The sequence below is a fragment of the Lynx rufus genome, unplaced genomic scaffold (assembly GCF_022079265.1).
Source record: "Lynx rufus isolate CCGP_SWC_20201006 ecotype Redwood Valley unplaced genomic scaffold, mLynRuf1.p SCAF_1, whole genome shotgun sequence".
NCBI classification, from domain to species: domain Eukaryota; kingdom Metazoa; phylum Chordata; class Mammalia; order Carnivora; family Felidae; genus Lynx; species Lynx rufus.
This window is the reverse complement of record NW_025814823.1, coordinates 20,050,793-20,063,488: the sequence shown is the minus strand read 5'-3', so window position 1 is coordinate 20,063,488 and position 12,696 is coordinate 20,050,793. Positions and strand designations below refer to the sequence as shown.

The following is a 12,696-nucleotide window of genomic DNA, read 5'->3' as shown; positions in this document are numbered from 1 at the left end:
TTTCAGACTGTTCATTGCTAATATAAAAAAAGCCATTGACTTTTTGTACCTTGATCTCACATCCTGTCCCCTTGGCAAAATCATTTATTAGTTCTAGTAGTTTTTCCTCTGTGTGTATATATTCCTTAAGATTTTCTATATACAAGACCAAGTCATCTGTGAATAGAGATAGGTATACTTCTTCCTTTCTAATCTGGACGCATTTTATTTCTTTTTCTGGCATAATTGCCCTGCACACCTATCGCTACGATGTGAAATAAAAGTGGTGAACATCCTGGTCTGATTCCTGATCTTAGGAGGAAAGCATTCAGTCTTTTACCATTACCATTCAGTATGATGCAAGCTGTGGGTTTTCTGTGGAGACCCTTTTTAAGGTTGAAAAAGTTCTCTTATATCCCAAGTTTACTGAGTGATTTTTGTTTTCATGAAAGAGTGTTGGCTTTTTTTCACACGCTTTTCTGCCTTTATTGAGATGATCATGTGGCCTTTGTCCTTTATTCTGTTAATACGGTGTTTGACATTGATTTTCATATGTTGCATTCCTGGGATAAATCTCACTTGGTCATGATGGGATTTATATGTTGCTGGATTCAATTTGCTAGTATTTGTTGAGGATTTTGCATCTTTATTCATAAGGGATATTTGTCTAGTTTTCTCATGATATCATTGTCTGGTTTTGGTAAAGGGCAATTTTTCCACTCAAGATATTTTTGAAACATTTCTTCTGGGCTGGCCTTCATAGCCATATAAGAAAGAAATTGGGTGCCTGGGTGACTCATTTGGTTGGGCGTCTGACTCTTGATTTTGGCTCAGGTCATGATCTCACGGTTCATGAGTTCAAGCCCCATGTCGGGCTCTGAGCTGACAGCACGGATAATGCTTGGGATTCTCTCTCTCCCTGTCTCTCTGCCCCTCCCTGACTTGCGCAGTCTCTCTCTCTCTGTCTCTCTTCAAAATAAATAAATAAACTTAAAAAAAATTACTCTCGCCTTTTAGGGTCATACCTCACTATTACCTTTAGTTACTAAAAATGATATTACCCAGTTTTATCAACTACCATAATCACCATATTTGGCTTCCAATATCCCTTAGCTTTTTCTTAATATTCCTGAGAAACACTAAAACCACAATGGTAGCATTGAAGTGTATGAGCTGTACTGGGCATTGTTCTAAGCACTTTACAAGAATTATTTCGCTTAATTTTCACAAAGCTAAGAACTAAGCACTACTATTATGCTCATTTCACAAATGAGGAAACCGAGGCAAAGAGAGGTAAAGTAACTTACCCCAGGTCACTCAGCTAGTAAGAGGCTGAGCTGGGATTCAAACCCTGGCAATGAACTCCCAAGTTCATGCTCTTAACCACTGTGTTTCAGTATTAAGAGTTTTCAAAAAGAATGTGTTTTAAGCATTTATGAAAATTTCAGAAGAGGTAATGCAAAATTGTTTTGAGAATGTCAGCATAGTTGGAGAAAGCATATGTATCTTTTTGGGAAACCGTTCTAAAGATCCAAAACATATATTTATGGGAAAATCTGATACTTCTGTTTAAAATATTGGGCACATTGTCTTGTATGGCAATGAAAACCTTTGATAGTAAATGGTCTTTTCCAGTATTTTTACTCTTGTACAAGTTCTGGAGAGTTTATACAAAAAGACCGTCTAAATGCCATTTCAAACTTTTTTATTTTCAAAGAAAAATAATGTGAGCAATCCTTTTAAAGCCTCCTTGAACAGTAAAATTGCAAATGCCTGGCCCTTGGAGAAATATTACAAAGTTGGTGTGTTGATTCTTCCTGCTCTCAGGACTTATTAGGAAAACCAAAACTTTAACTTGCATTCCTTCCCTCCTGTGCATCAAAGACACACACTGCACGCAGCAAACAGAAAAATATGTCTTATCAAATATAAATATGTTAAATGAGACACTCTATTAGTTGTTGATTAGTCAACAACTTCTTTTCTGCACCTACTATGTGAGATGCCTCAGGAGACAGGAGGTAGCAAAGTGTAGATGCCAAGGGCACGGGCTTTGCACTCAAACAGCCTTGCTTTGAGTTGAGCTCCACCACGTACTCTTTATGTCATCTCGGGCAAGTGTCTTATTCTCTTTAGGCGTCAGTTTTTTCACCTGTAAAATGAGGATAATAATAACATAATTATGTGAAGATGAAATTAGATAATCCACATAAAGCACATAGGTAATCCACATAAAAAAACTAGTGCCTAGCACATGGTGAGCACCCATTAAATATTAGTTACTATTAGGAAATTAAAAAAAACTGGGATAGCGTCTCAAGTCATTTACAATATCATAGATAACAGTAATAGGAAGCAGAATGTTCTATACATCCAAAGAGCAGAACATAAAAAGTGTTAATGGGGCTTTAAAGACCAAATGCCACAAAACAGCTGGAGAGGGGAGGAGGGGACCACAATTGAATTGGACTTGGAGGAAAGAGTAGTAACTCAAAGGCAATCAAAGGACATGGGAAAGACCTGGAAAGAACAGCAGAAGCAAAGATACAGAGGTGGGAGAGAGCCCTGTGTGGTCAGACTAGTCAGTGTGTAGGGTTTATGAGAAGGAACTATGAAATACAAAGCTGGAAATGAGGCTGGAGATCCCTGACTTCCAAGTTAGGGAGTTTGGCAGTCGTGGTGTGTATGAAAATATTTTGAATGAGATTTTTAAATGAAAGTTGATGGTTTGCTTTTGTTTTTTAGATTCAGGATCCAAAATCATTTCAATTTAAAAAGCATTTTAAATTCTTGGGGAGTCACCGATCTTTTTGATCCACTCAAAGCTAACTTGAAAGGAATTTCAGGTAACACTTCTTCTTTCAAGCTTTTTGGCATTGTGCTTGGGGGCAGCTTTGTCATACTTTGATTAAGGGATTTTCATCTACAGAGGTTTCAATGGTACAGTCAGAGTTAACATTTTTAAAAGGATAAAGAAAGAGCTTTGCTTTATATAAAAATATGTTGCTTCAGATAACAGTCAGATTTGAGTTGGACTTTGTGGAGAGGAGTGTTTCTTGAAACCTTTAAGCACCGTTTTGGGAGACCACCTTCAGGGCGAGGTCAATGGCCGTAGAACACAATACAACTCACCCTCCCTCTGCCTATCATGACTAGGAACCTGCCAGAGACAGTGTTTCAACAACAGAGGTCTTCATTCTGACCTCCCACTGTCATGCCAGCCTCACAGTCGCCCTTTGTTCCTCCCTCCTCCCTCTCCCTCCCTCCTTGTATCACTTCTGGCTTCTAATAAGTTAACCTTGAAACTTTCCCTCAACCACCCAACTTCCTTTCTTCAAGTTACTCACGTACCTGTAACCTTGCCCTAAAATGTTCTCCTTCCCAAAGTCCATATTAAATTTATTTGCCCCTAGTGGACATGCTACTACTAATCAATAGGAACTGTATTTGCTTATGATCTGACAGGGAACTTACATCAAAGATTTAAAAAGAATGGAATGCCAAAACCTTATGTTCCAGAATCCTCTCAGAAACCATTAGATAAACTATTTCTAACTCCAAAGGCTCAGGTTTGTTTCTGCTCTGGATGCTAATATGCATCGGCATCTTCATGGACCTTGATGCTTTCTGTGCCCAAAGAGCTTCAGAATCTCCACTTTATTTTTTTTTATTATTTTTGTTTAGAATCTCCACTTAAAATGCTAGAACCTCATAACACAGAGTTTTCTAAAGCATTACTCAAAATCTTTTTTAAGCAATCACACACACACACACACACAACACACACACACACACACACACACACAGGAATTTGGTCCACAAAAGCAGTCTTGGCTTGTGCTTTAGATGTGACCAGACAGACTAAATGGCAGTTACTTATCAAATAAAGCACAGGAGGAAGGATCTATTCTAGAGTGTTTAAAACCCACCAGCTGTGTACTCATTACCTAGACATGCAAAGAGATAATCAAAGCACTAGTCAAGTTTGGGCACAGTGCCCCCAACAATGCTTGGCACACTGTGGATATCCAATGAATACTGTTGACTTGGTTGAATGACTCAACCAGAAAATTTCCATGGTGATGCAGGCATAATCTGACACTGTAGGGAATAGAAGAACAGTAGAGTGAAAGGATCAGAGGTCAAGGAAAGAGGAAGGGATTAAGAACTTTAGTATGTTCTATCTGTAATAATGTACAAAATGCAATCACAGTGTCTTCTTGTGACTCCAGACCTCAGCTAGGGCATTCCTGTTGTTGATGATGATACTATTCTTCTTTTGATCATTCTAGTTCAAAACTCTGGGGCCATTTTTACCTTTTCTTCTACAACACTACATTCAGTTAATCACTATGACATTGATTGTTCCTTCATAGCTCTTAATCTCTCTGCCTTTATGTCCTGGAAGTACATCTCAAAGTGCCATTAATCCTGTGTCCTCAAACAGGACTGAGCTTGACCCACATCATGCAGCTCCCCCAGTGGTAAAGATTTTCAAGGCCCATAAGCTCTCCTGACAAGATGTAACAAGCAACCTACTTTAGAAAGAACATTTTTTTTGGTACCTTTTTTTATAATGCAATTAAGGTTCTATGTATGTTTGTTCAAATCAGCAGAAATATAGGCTCATTGATTTAAGTTGTTAACTACTTATCAAGCAGTTAGCATGTGCCAAGTGTGAAGTTTGAATTCAAATATCTTACGTGATAAAACACATCAGCCTTATCTTCTCCCATAAAGTTTTGTTCCTCTAATAAGATGTATCACCAAATAATGACCCATCCCTGTTTTTATAAAGTTTTAATGAAACATAGCCACTCCCATTTTTTTACAGATCATCTATGGCTGTATTCCTGCTACACTGCAGAATTAGGCAGTTGCAACAGACGCCATATGGCCTGCAGTTGCTAAAGTATTTAGTATCTTGACCTTTACGGATAAAGTTTACCAACTAAAGTATTGCTTTCCAATGCCCTTCTTTAAACATAATCAAGAGACTAGTCACTTCTATGCTTAAGTGGGCTGTTGACTTAATTATAGAGACATGGTGACTGACTCTGTCTAACAAATAGTTTCATCATTCCTAAAATGAGGTCGCTACCACCCATCTCATATCTTACTTATGGAAATAAAATTCCTCAACATATCGCAAACTATCAGCAGAGAGCTTGCCAGAAAATAAGTCATCAGAAAATGCTGGTCTCCCTTCTTACAATTAACGAGAAGTTACTAAGTAGTTTTGTACTATTGACAGAAGCTCAAACTACAGGACATTTGGCCTTTTCTCTCCATTTGGTTCCAATGCCCAGAATCACTTTACTCAAGTTCTCCTTCCACATTTAAAAGTCACTACTCGCCTATCTCTTCCTTCATGGCATTAAATCCTTTTTTGCTGCCTGAAAAAAACTTGTTCAATATCATCTTAAGGCCCAACTGAGCCTAGGCTATCGTTTTTCTCCCCAGGCACCCTTGATACTACATGTTATAAAGCTTTTAAGAGTGATTCCAGTTTCACTTACACTAAAGATATCAGCTAGAGATTTACTTCGTGAGTAATCAGAAGGATCAGCAGGCTTTGATACAAACCCATGCTTCCTAATCCAAGAAATACTTCTTTTGCACAAACTTAAACCTTTGAAGAAACTATCTTATTCTTGACTTTTACAAAGGAGTAATTAGGTTCTGAACTCTGTTCGGTAAGAACTACAAGCTCCAAGTTACTACAACTTAAATGAGCAAAGCACACATAGTTGTTTGGTTGCATACTGAAGTTAACTTATGCCACACCAGATGACTGATCGGCACTGCACTAGGTCGGCAAGATTGTCAGATAGATCATTCCCAACTTCAGTTCCCCTCCCAAGAAGGCCACCTAACAACTATCCATAGACAAGTCACCACTGTGAAAATCCCAGCTCCCAGATGTAAGCTGAAGCACCCCTCTGAACCACAGAGACCGAAAAGGACCACATTAGAAAGGTAAGAGGAGCAGCTACACTCGGACTGCATCACCCTTCCTCCAGGCTGACACGGCAGTGCACCAAGAGGGCCTTTCCAGGCCTACTACAGTTTCTCCAGTGAGAAAAGGGAGCCAAGGTGGACACCCAACTCTTCCAGGACACTTTCTAGAAGGTCTATTCAGATATTGCCTCCTGGAGATAACTAATATCAGATAGAGATGGGGCGGGAGGACAAGCCTTACATGAACCAGCCTTCAAACCTTGGCAGACCATGTTCCTGCCTGTAGCAGTACCCAAGCAAAGATCTCAGCTAGCAGCAATTCCCACTTACAAAGCCAGCCTGGTTGCCCCATCTTGCTAGAGAGCTTGGTTGGCAGTCTTGCCTGATTCTACAGTCAGTGGACTATACTACCTAATCAATGGACCGTACTACCACTCTACCTTGAAGAAAAGTGAATTCACAGCCCTGCCCGACACCTAAGCATAATCTCAAGAACCATCCATTGAGGAAGCCTGACCAGAGAACTCAGATAGCTGAGAAGCCCATCCTAAAGCTGTGCTTGGGCAGAGATCCTGGCCAGCAGCCCTGCCCAACTGTTGAGCATATCCCCTACCCCCAAGTAACCAAAGAGCCTGAAGAAATGACCTTGGGAAGCCTTGCAGCCCAGCCCACAGTGTTACCAAGTCACAGAGCCCAGTCTGCATCCCCACCCATCTTCAGGGCACAGCTGGCAGCCCCACCTGAACATGGAGTCCAGGCGGCAGCACCATCCATTTGGGAATCACAGTGTGAGACTCCACCTGACCAGGAAGGATCGTGGAGCCCATCCCATAACTACCCAGTCATGGTGTCCAACCAGTGGCACTACTCTGTCAGGGAACACAGCCTACAACCCCATTTGACCAGAGTTGATTGCAGGGCTAGTGGCTTAACCTGACAGTGGGTCATAGCCAGAAGCCCCACCAAAACAGGGAGCCGACCCAGCAGACCCACTTGAATACAGAACCCAACCAGCAGTCCCACCCAACCACAGAACCCAGCCAGCAGCACCCCCCTGCAACCTCAGAGCACATGGAGAGGCTTTGCCCAAATAGAGATCCTGATAGCAAGCCCCACCTACCCACAAATGCTATCAGCTAATTGGTAAAAGTCTTTACTTGCCAAAGCAAACCTGTAAAGCCTGGAAAAGGAGACTACTTACTTAAATGCACAGATACCAATACAAAGAAGCAAGGATCATGAAAAATCAGAAAAATATGACATCATCAAAAGAAATGAATAAAGCTCCAATAACTACCCCAAAGAAATGGAGATGTATGAACTGTCTGGCAAAGAATTCAGATAATCCTCTTAAAACAGTTCAGCAGACTACAAGAACACACAGACAACTAAACAATATTTGGAAAACAATGCATGAACAAAATTAAAAGTTCAAGAAAGAAATAGAAACCATCAAACAAAACAAAACAAAAAAACTAAACAGAGATCCTAAAGCTGAAGAGTACAATGACTGTACCAAAGAATTCAATAAAGAGCTTCAACAACAGACTCAGCCAAGCAGAGGAAAGAATCAATGAACTAGAAGATAAGTCGTTTGAAATTATCTAGTCAGAAGAGAAAAAAAAAAAAAAAAAAAAAAAAAGAATGAAAGACTGAAGAAAGCCTATAGGAATTGGGGACTCCACAGAAAAAAACATATACTCATAATGAGAATTCCAAAAAATGAGGGATAAAAAAGAGAAACTACTTAAAGCAATAATGGCTGAAAGCTTTCCAAACATGGGGAGATGAAAGGGGGTTCCAGATTCATAATGCCCAAGGAATCCCAATAGGTTGAACCCAAAAAAGGCTACACCAAGACACATTATAATTAAATTGTTGAAAGTCAAAGAACTTTAAAAGCCGCCAGAGAGAAGAAACAAGTTACATACAAGAGAACCCACATAAGATGACCAATGGATTTCTCAACAGAAACTACAGGCCAGGATATAGTGGCATGACATATACAAAATTTTGGAGGGGGAAAAAAAAACCAACCCTGTCAACCAAGAATAGTATACTTGGCAAAGTTGTCCTTCACAAGTGAAGCAAAGATAAAAGTTTTCCAAACCAACAAAAACTAAAGGAGTTTATCACCACTAGACCTGCCTTACAAGATATGCTAAAGGACATTCTTCAAGTTGAAATAAAAGGATGCTAATTAATGTTGTAAAAATGTATGAATATATAAAAATTATTGGTAATGGTAAATATATAGTCAAAATTAGATTCTCTAATACTGTAATAGTGGCACATAATTACAATAAATCAATGAATTCAGTAAAGTTGCAGGATACAAAATGAACATGCAAGTATCAGTTGTGTTTCTTTACACTAACAATGAAGTACCTGAAAAAGAAATAAAGAAAACAATTCCATTTCATTTATAGTTGCATCAGAAACATTAAAATACTTAGGAATAAATTTAACCAAGGGAGGTGAACTATCTCTACATTGAAAACCACAGCACATTGATGAAAGAAATTGAAAAACATACAAATAAATGGAAAAATATCCTGTGTTCATGGATCAGAAAAATTAATATTGTTAAAGGGTCTATTCTACCCAAATCAATCCTCAGATTCAATGCACTCCCTATCAAAATGCCAATGCCAATGACATTTTCCACAGAAATAGAAAAAAAAAACTCTAAAATTCATATGGAACCAAAAAAATCCCCAAATATCCAAAGCAATCCTGAGAAAAAAACAAAGCTAAAGGGATCACACTTCCTGAGTTCAAACTGTATTATGAATATATAGTAATCAAAACAGTAAGGTACTGGCATAAAAACAGACACATAGGGAAATGGGACAGAATCAAGACCCCAGAACTAAATCTATGTATATACAGTCAACTAATATTTGACAAGGAAGCCAAGATTACTCAATGGAGAAAAGACAGCCTTTTCAATAAATGGTGCTGGGAAAACTGGATATTCAGATGCAAAAGAATAAAACTGGACCCCTATTTTATAACATTCACAAAAATTAACTCAAAATGGATTAGAGACTTAAATGTCTGAAACCATAAAACTCCTAGAAGAAAACATAGGAGAAAAGTTCCTTGAAATTGGTCTTGGCAACGATTTTTTGGATCTGACACCAAAAGTATAAGCAACAAAAGCTATAAACAAGTGGGACTACATCAAACTAAAAGCATCTTCATAGCAAAAGAAACAACTAACAAAATGAAAAGGCAACCTACAGAATGGGAGAAAATATTTATAAACCACATATCTAAAAGATTAATATCTAAAATATATAGGGAACTCACACAACTTCATTGCAAATAATAATAATCTGATTTTTAAATGGGACAGAGTATCTGAATGAACGTTTTTCCCAATAAGATTATTCAAATGGCCAACAGGCACATGGAAATATGGTGAATATCGCTAATCATCAGGGAAATGCAAATCAAAACTACAGTGAGATATCACCTCATACTTGTTAGAATGGCTATTATCAAAACGACAAAAAATAACAAATACTGGCAAGGATATAGAAAAAGGAACCCTTGTGCACTATCGAGGGGAATGTAAATCAGTCCAACCACTATGGAAAGCACTATGGACGTTCCTCAAAAAATAAAAATAGAACTACCACATGATCCAGCAGTTCTACTTCTGAGTATGTATTCAAAGGAAATTAAATCACTGTCAAAGAGATAACTGCACCCTCGTGTTCACAGCAGCATTATTTGCAATAGCCAAGATACAGAAAAAAAACCTAAGTGTCCATCAACGGATGAATGGATAAAGAAGCTGTGGTATATATATTTTGATGGACTAGTATTTAGCCATAAAAAAGAAGGAAATCCTGCTATTGGCAACAACATAGAAAAACCTTGAGGGCATTATGCTAAGTGAAAAAAATCATACAGAAAGACAAACACTATATAATCTCACTTACATGTGGAACCTAAACCAAAATCAAACCTCATAGAAATACAGAGTAGATTGATGGTTGCCAGAGGCTAGGAGCGGGGGAGTTGGGGAGTTGAGTGAAGGTGGTCAAAGGGTACGAACTCCCAGTTATAAGTTCTAGGGATGTAATGTACAGCATGGTGACTATAGTCAACAATACTGTACTGTCTACTTGAAAGTTGCAAAGACAATAGATCTTACAATTTAATACACGCAAAAAAAATTGTAACTATGTGAGGCAACGAATGTGTTAACTAATCTTATTGTGGTAATCATTTTGCAGTACATACATGTATATATCAAATCATCACATTGTGTACCTTAAACTTACATGTTATATCAGTTATAATCCAATAAAGCTAGGGTGGCAAGAGAAGTGGACAAGAGGAGAATAGAGAAAGCAACAAACCACATCCTGGCTTCAGGGGCCATTTCAGATTCTTTTTAGTAATCTCTCTCTATATCCTGGGCTCAGTGCTATTCCATATTTTACATTCCATATTTTATGGACACATTCCGTATTTTACAACTAAGCAATAAAAAGAGGAGAAAGATAAACTAGAAGGAAATTCTGGTAATAACTTTTTTAAAGCCACTAAATTTGTCAATAGTAAGTAATAATAATTGGAAAGGCAAATAACACAGCAAATGATGTTTATCCTACATTATGAGAAGCTGAGGATCAAATGTTGGGATATTGGTTTACATTTTCCAAGTCTTGTGTTTACACAATGTCATTAGGAAGAAGACTCTTAAGCCTTTTGAGACTGATCAACCACACACAAAGAATGATGGTCTCTACGAACAAAGGGGAAAGAGGTCTCTACGAACAAAGAATGATGGTCTCTAAGAACACTGAAACAGTCGTTTGGGTGAAACTTGCCGAAGACCTATTCTGTACTGTACCCCTATGATTTTATAGATACCAACCAACATTTCCTTACAGGTGAAATCAGATTGAAGAATATTAAGGCAGCTGTTTTATGGAGAAATGAAACAAATGTACATGAAGAGTGTCTATTATTCACTCACCCAACGTTTACTAAACACATAGATGTACCAAGCATTATTATGTTAGGTGAAGTAAAAAAGGTTTAAAACTGATAAAATAGCTTCTGCCTTCTAGAAGCTAACAATCTAAAAAGAAAGGTTGACATAAACTCTTGACAATATTATGGAAGAGTGGAGAGTATGCCAGGAGGAAGGGTAGGAAGAATCTTACTACTTTGCTTTGGATAATGAAATGTAATATAGGAGCAAATGGTTTATAGGGGGCTACACTTTCCCAGAATGCTAATCTGGTCAATTAAGAGACAGGGGATGGTGTGGGTCTTTCTATGGTTAAACACTACATATTACAGTCTTCCTGCAGAGATTCACTACAAACAATAGCAAATAATCAGCTCTAAGAAGTCCACTAGTAAAAACAAAAGCACAAAACTATTCAACCTGCATTTCCCATCTTAATTCATCATGGAACCCTTTTTATAGAATAGCACCTATAAACAATCTGGGAACAAATTTGGGGAAAACAGGTTGTATGACCCTCAATGGCACAAAGCAACTGCCAACAATGCCAACAGGAAAAGATGAGCCCAAAGTAGGAAGATTCCTCCGTGCTTGGATTCTTCTAGGTTGACTTCATTAGTTGCATAACATTTCAGTAGCTACTTGACAAAAGCAAGCAAATAGGGATCTGTAATACAAGATCACACAAGAAGAAAAACGCAAACCTACAGATGACTCCTGAATTCTTATTTTGATCACAAATGTTGGTCTTCTGAAATGTTAAGTCTTACCAGAGATATAATTTAAGAGAGGTGTGGATGCTGGGGCAAGACAGGCCACGGATCTTGGCTGTGCCAACATGTAACTGTCAATTATCGGGCCACTCCTGTAGTGCGATGGAGAAAAGCTCTTTAAATGAAGCTCCTTGGCTGCAGTATCCAGAAATTGTAATAGCCAAGTCTATCTAACCAAAGACTCACTCATACCAATTGGTCCCATTTTTCACACTGTGTCAAGGTGCCTGGTCTCTAACACAACCACATTTACTACATTTTAGCTGATACAGAGTTTCATAGTGAACTTCTGCTAACTTCATTAACACTTATTTTAAATGTTCAGACACCATACCATAGTCATGAAATCACAGATTAGTAAAACTTCATGACCATCAAAGAACCATTTTTTTTTCATCCACAGAATTCTAACTCTGGCACTGCATTTGTTCATTCAACGAATGAGAGAGACAATTAATTAGAGATAAATTTACTTTCTAAAAGATCCTACAGATCCTAGAGAACCAACTAGGTCTCTAAATAAATCTAAATAAATCAGATTCTTTACTGGTTTTAGGACAAATGATACCAGATCAATGTTTCCATTGATTTTTCCCTTCCTCTGGCCCTTGTCTGGTCCCCTTCAATGATGCTGGAAAATAACTGTTTCTTACAACAAATACAGCCAACTCACAATTTCCTGGGTATACCTTATTTAGAAGATGGATGAACCTGCTGCATATCCTATACTCGGCTGGTTTTATGCTCTCACGACATTCATTTGCTTCTCCTTGTATGTGCATGAAAAATGCAAAACAATTTAATTAGTCTAAGATGAAACACAGCTCTCTCTAAATACAACATGTATATTGAAATGACTATTTTAAGGCTCATGCCACAGACCCCTTTCCAGTGGCATGCGAGAGGGGACTAGAATACACTTTTTGAAAGGTGGCATTGTTTGTGTGGAGGGGTGGGGTAGAAATGGGTGCTGCACGGTCAGAAAAC

At 38.2% G+C, this 12,696-nt stretch overlaps 2 protein-coding genes across 2 annotated transcripts in view; one reads left to right on the top strand and one right to left on the bottom strand.

Moving 5' to 3' along the window:
• SERPINE3 (serpin family E member 3) overlaps nt 1-12,696 on the top strand; it is a 33,469-nt gene that overhangs the window by 16,713 nt on the left and 4,060 nt on the right. The window contains exon 6 of the mRNA XM_047079266.1: nt 2,725-2,825. Coding sequence (XP_046935222.1) covers nt 2,725-2,825 — 101 coding nt within the window. The remainder of the gene's footprint in view (nt 1-2,724; nt 2,826-12,696) is intronic.
• Nucleotides 1,693-12,696, bottom strand: part of INTS6 (integrator complex subunit 6) — a 104,072-nt gene continuing 93,068 nt past the window's right edge. Inside the window, exon 19 of the mRNA XM_047079255.1 lies at nt 1,693-2,131. The gene's annotated coding sequence lies outside the window, so the exon portion shown is untranslated. The remainder of the gene's footprint in view (nt 2,132-12,696) is intronic.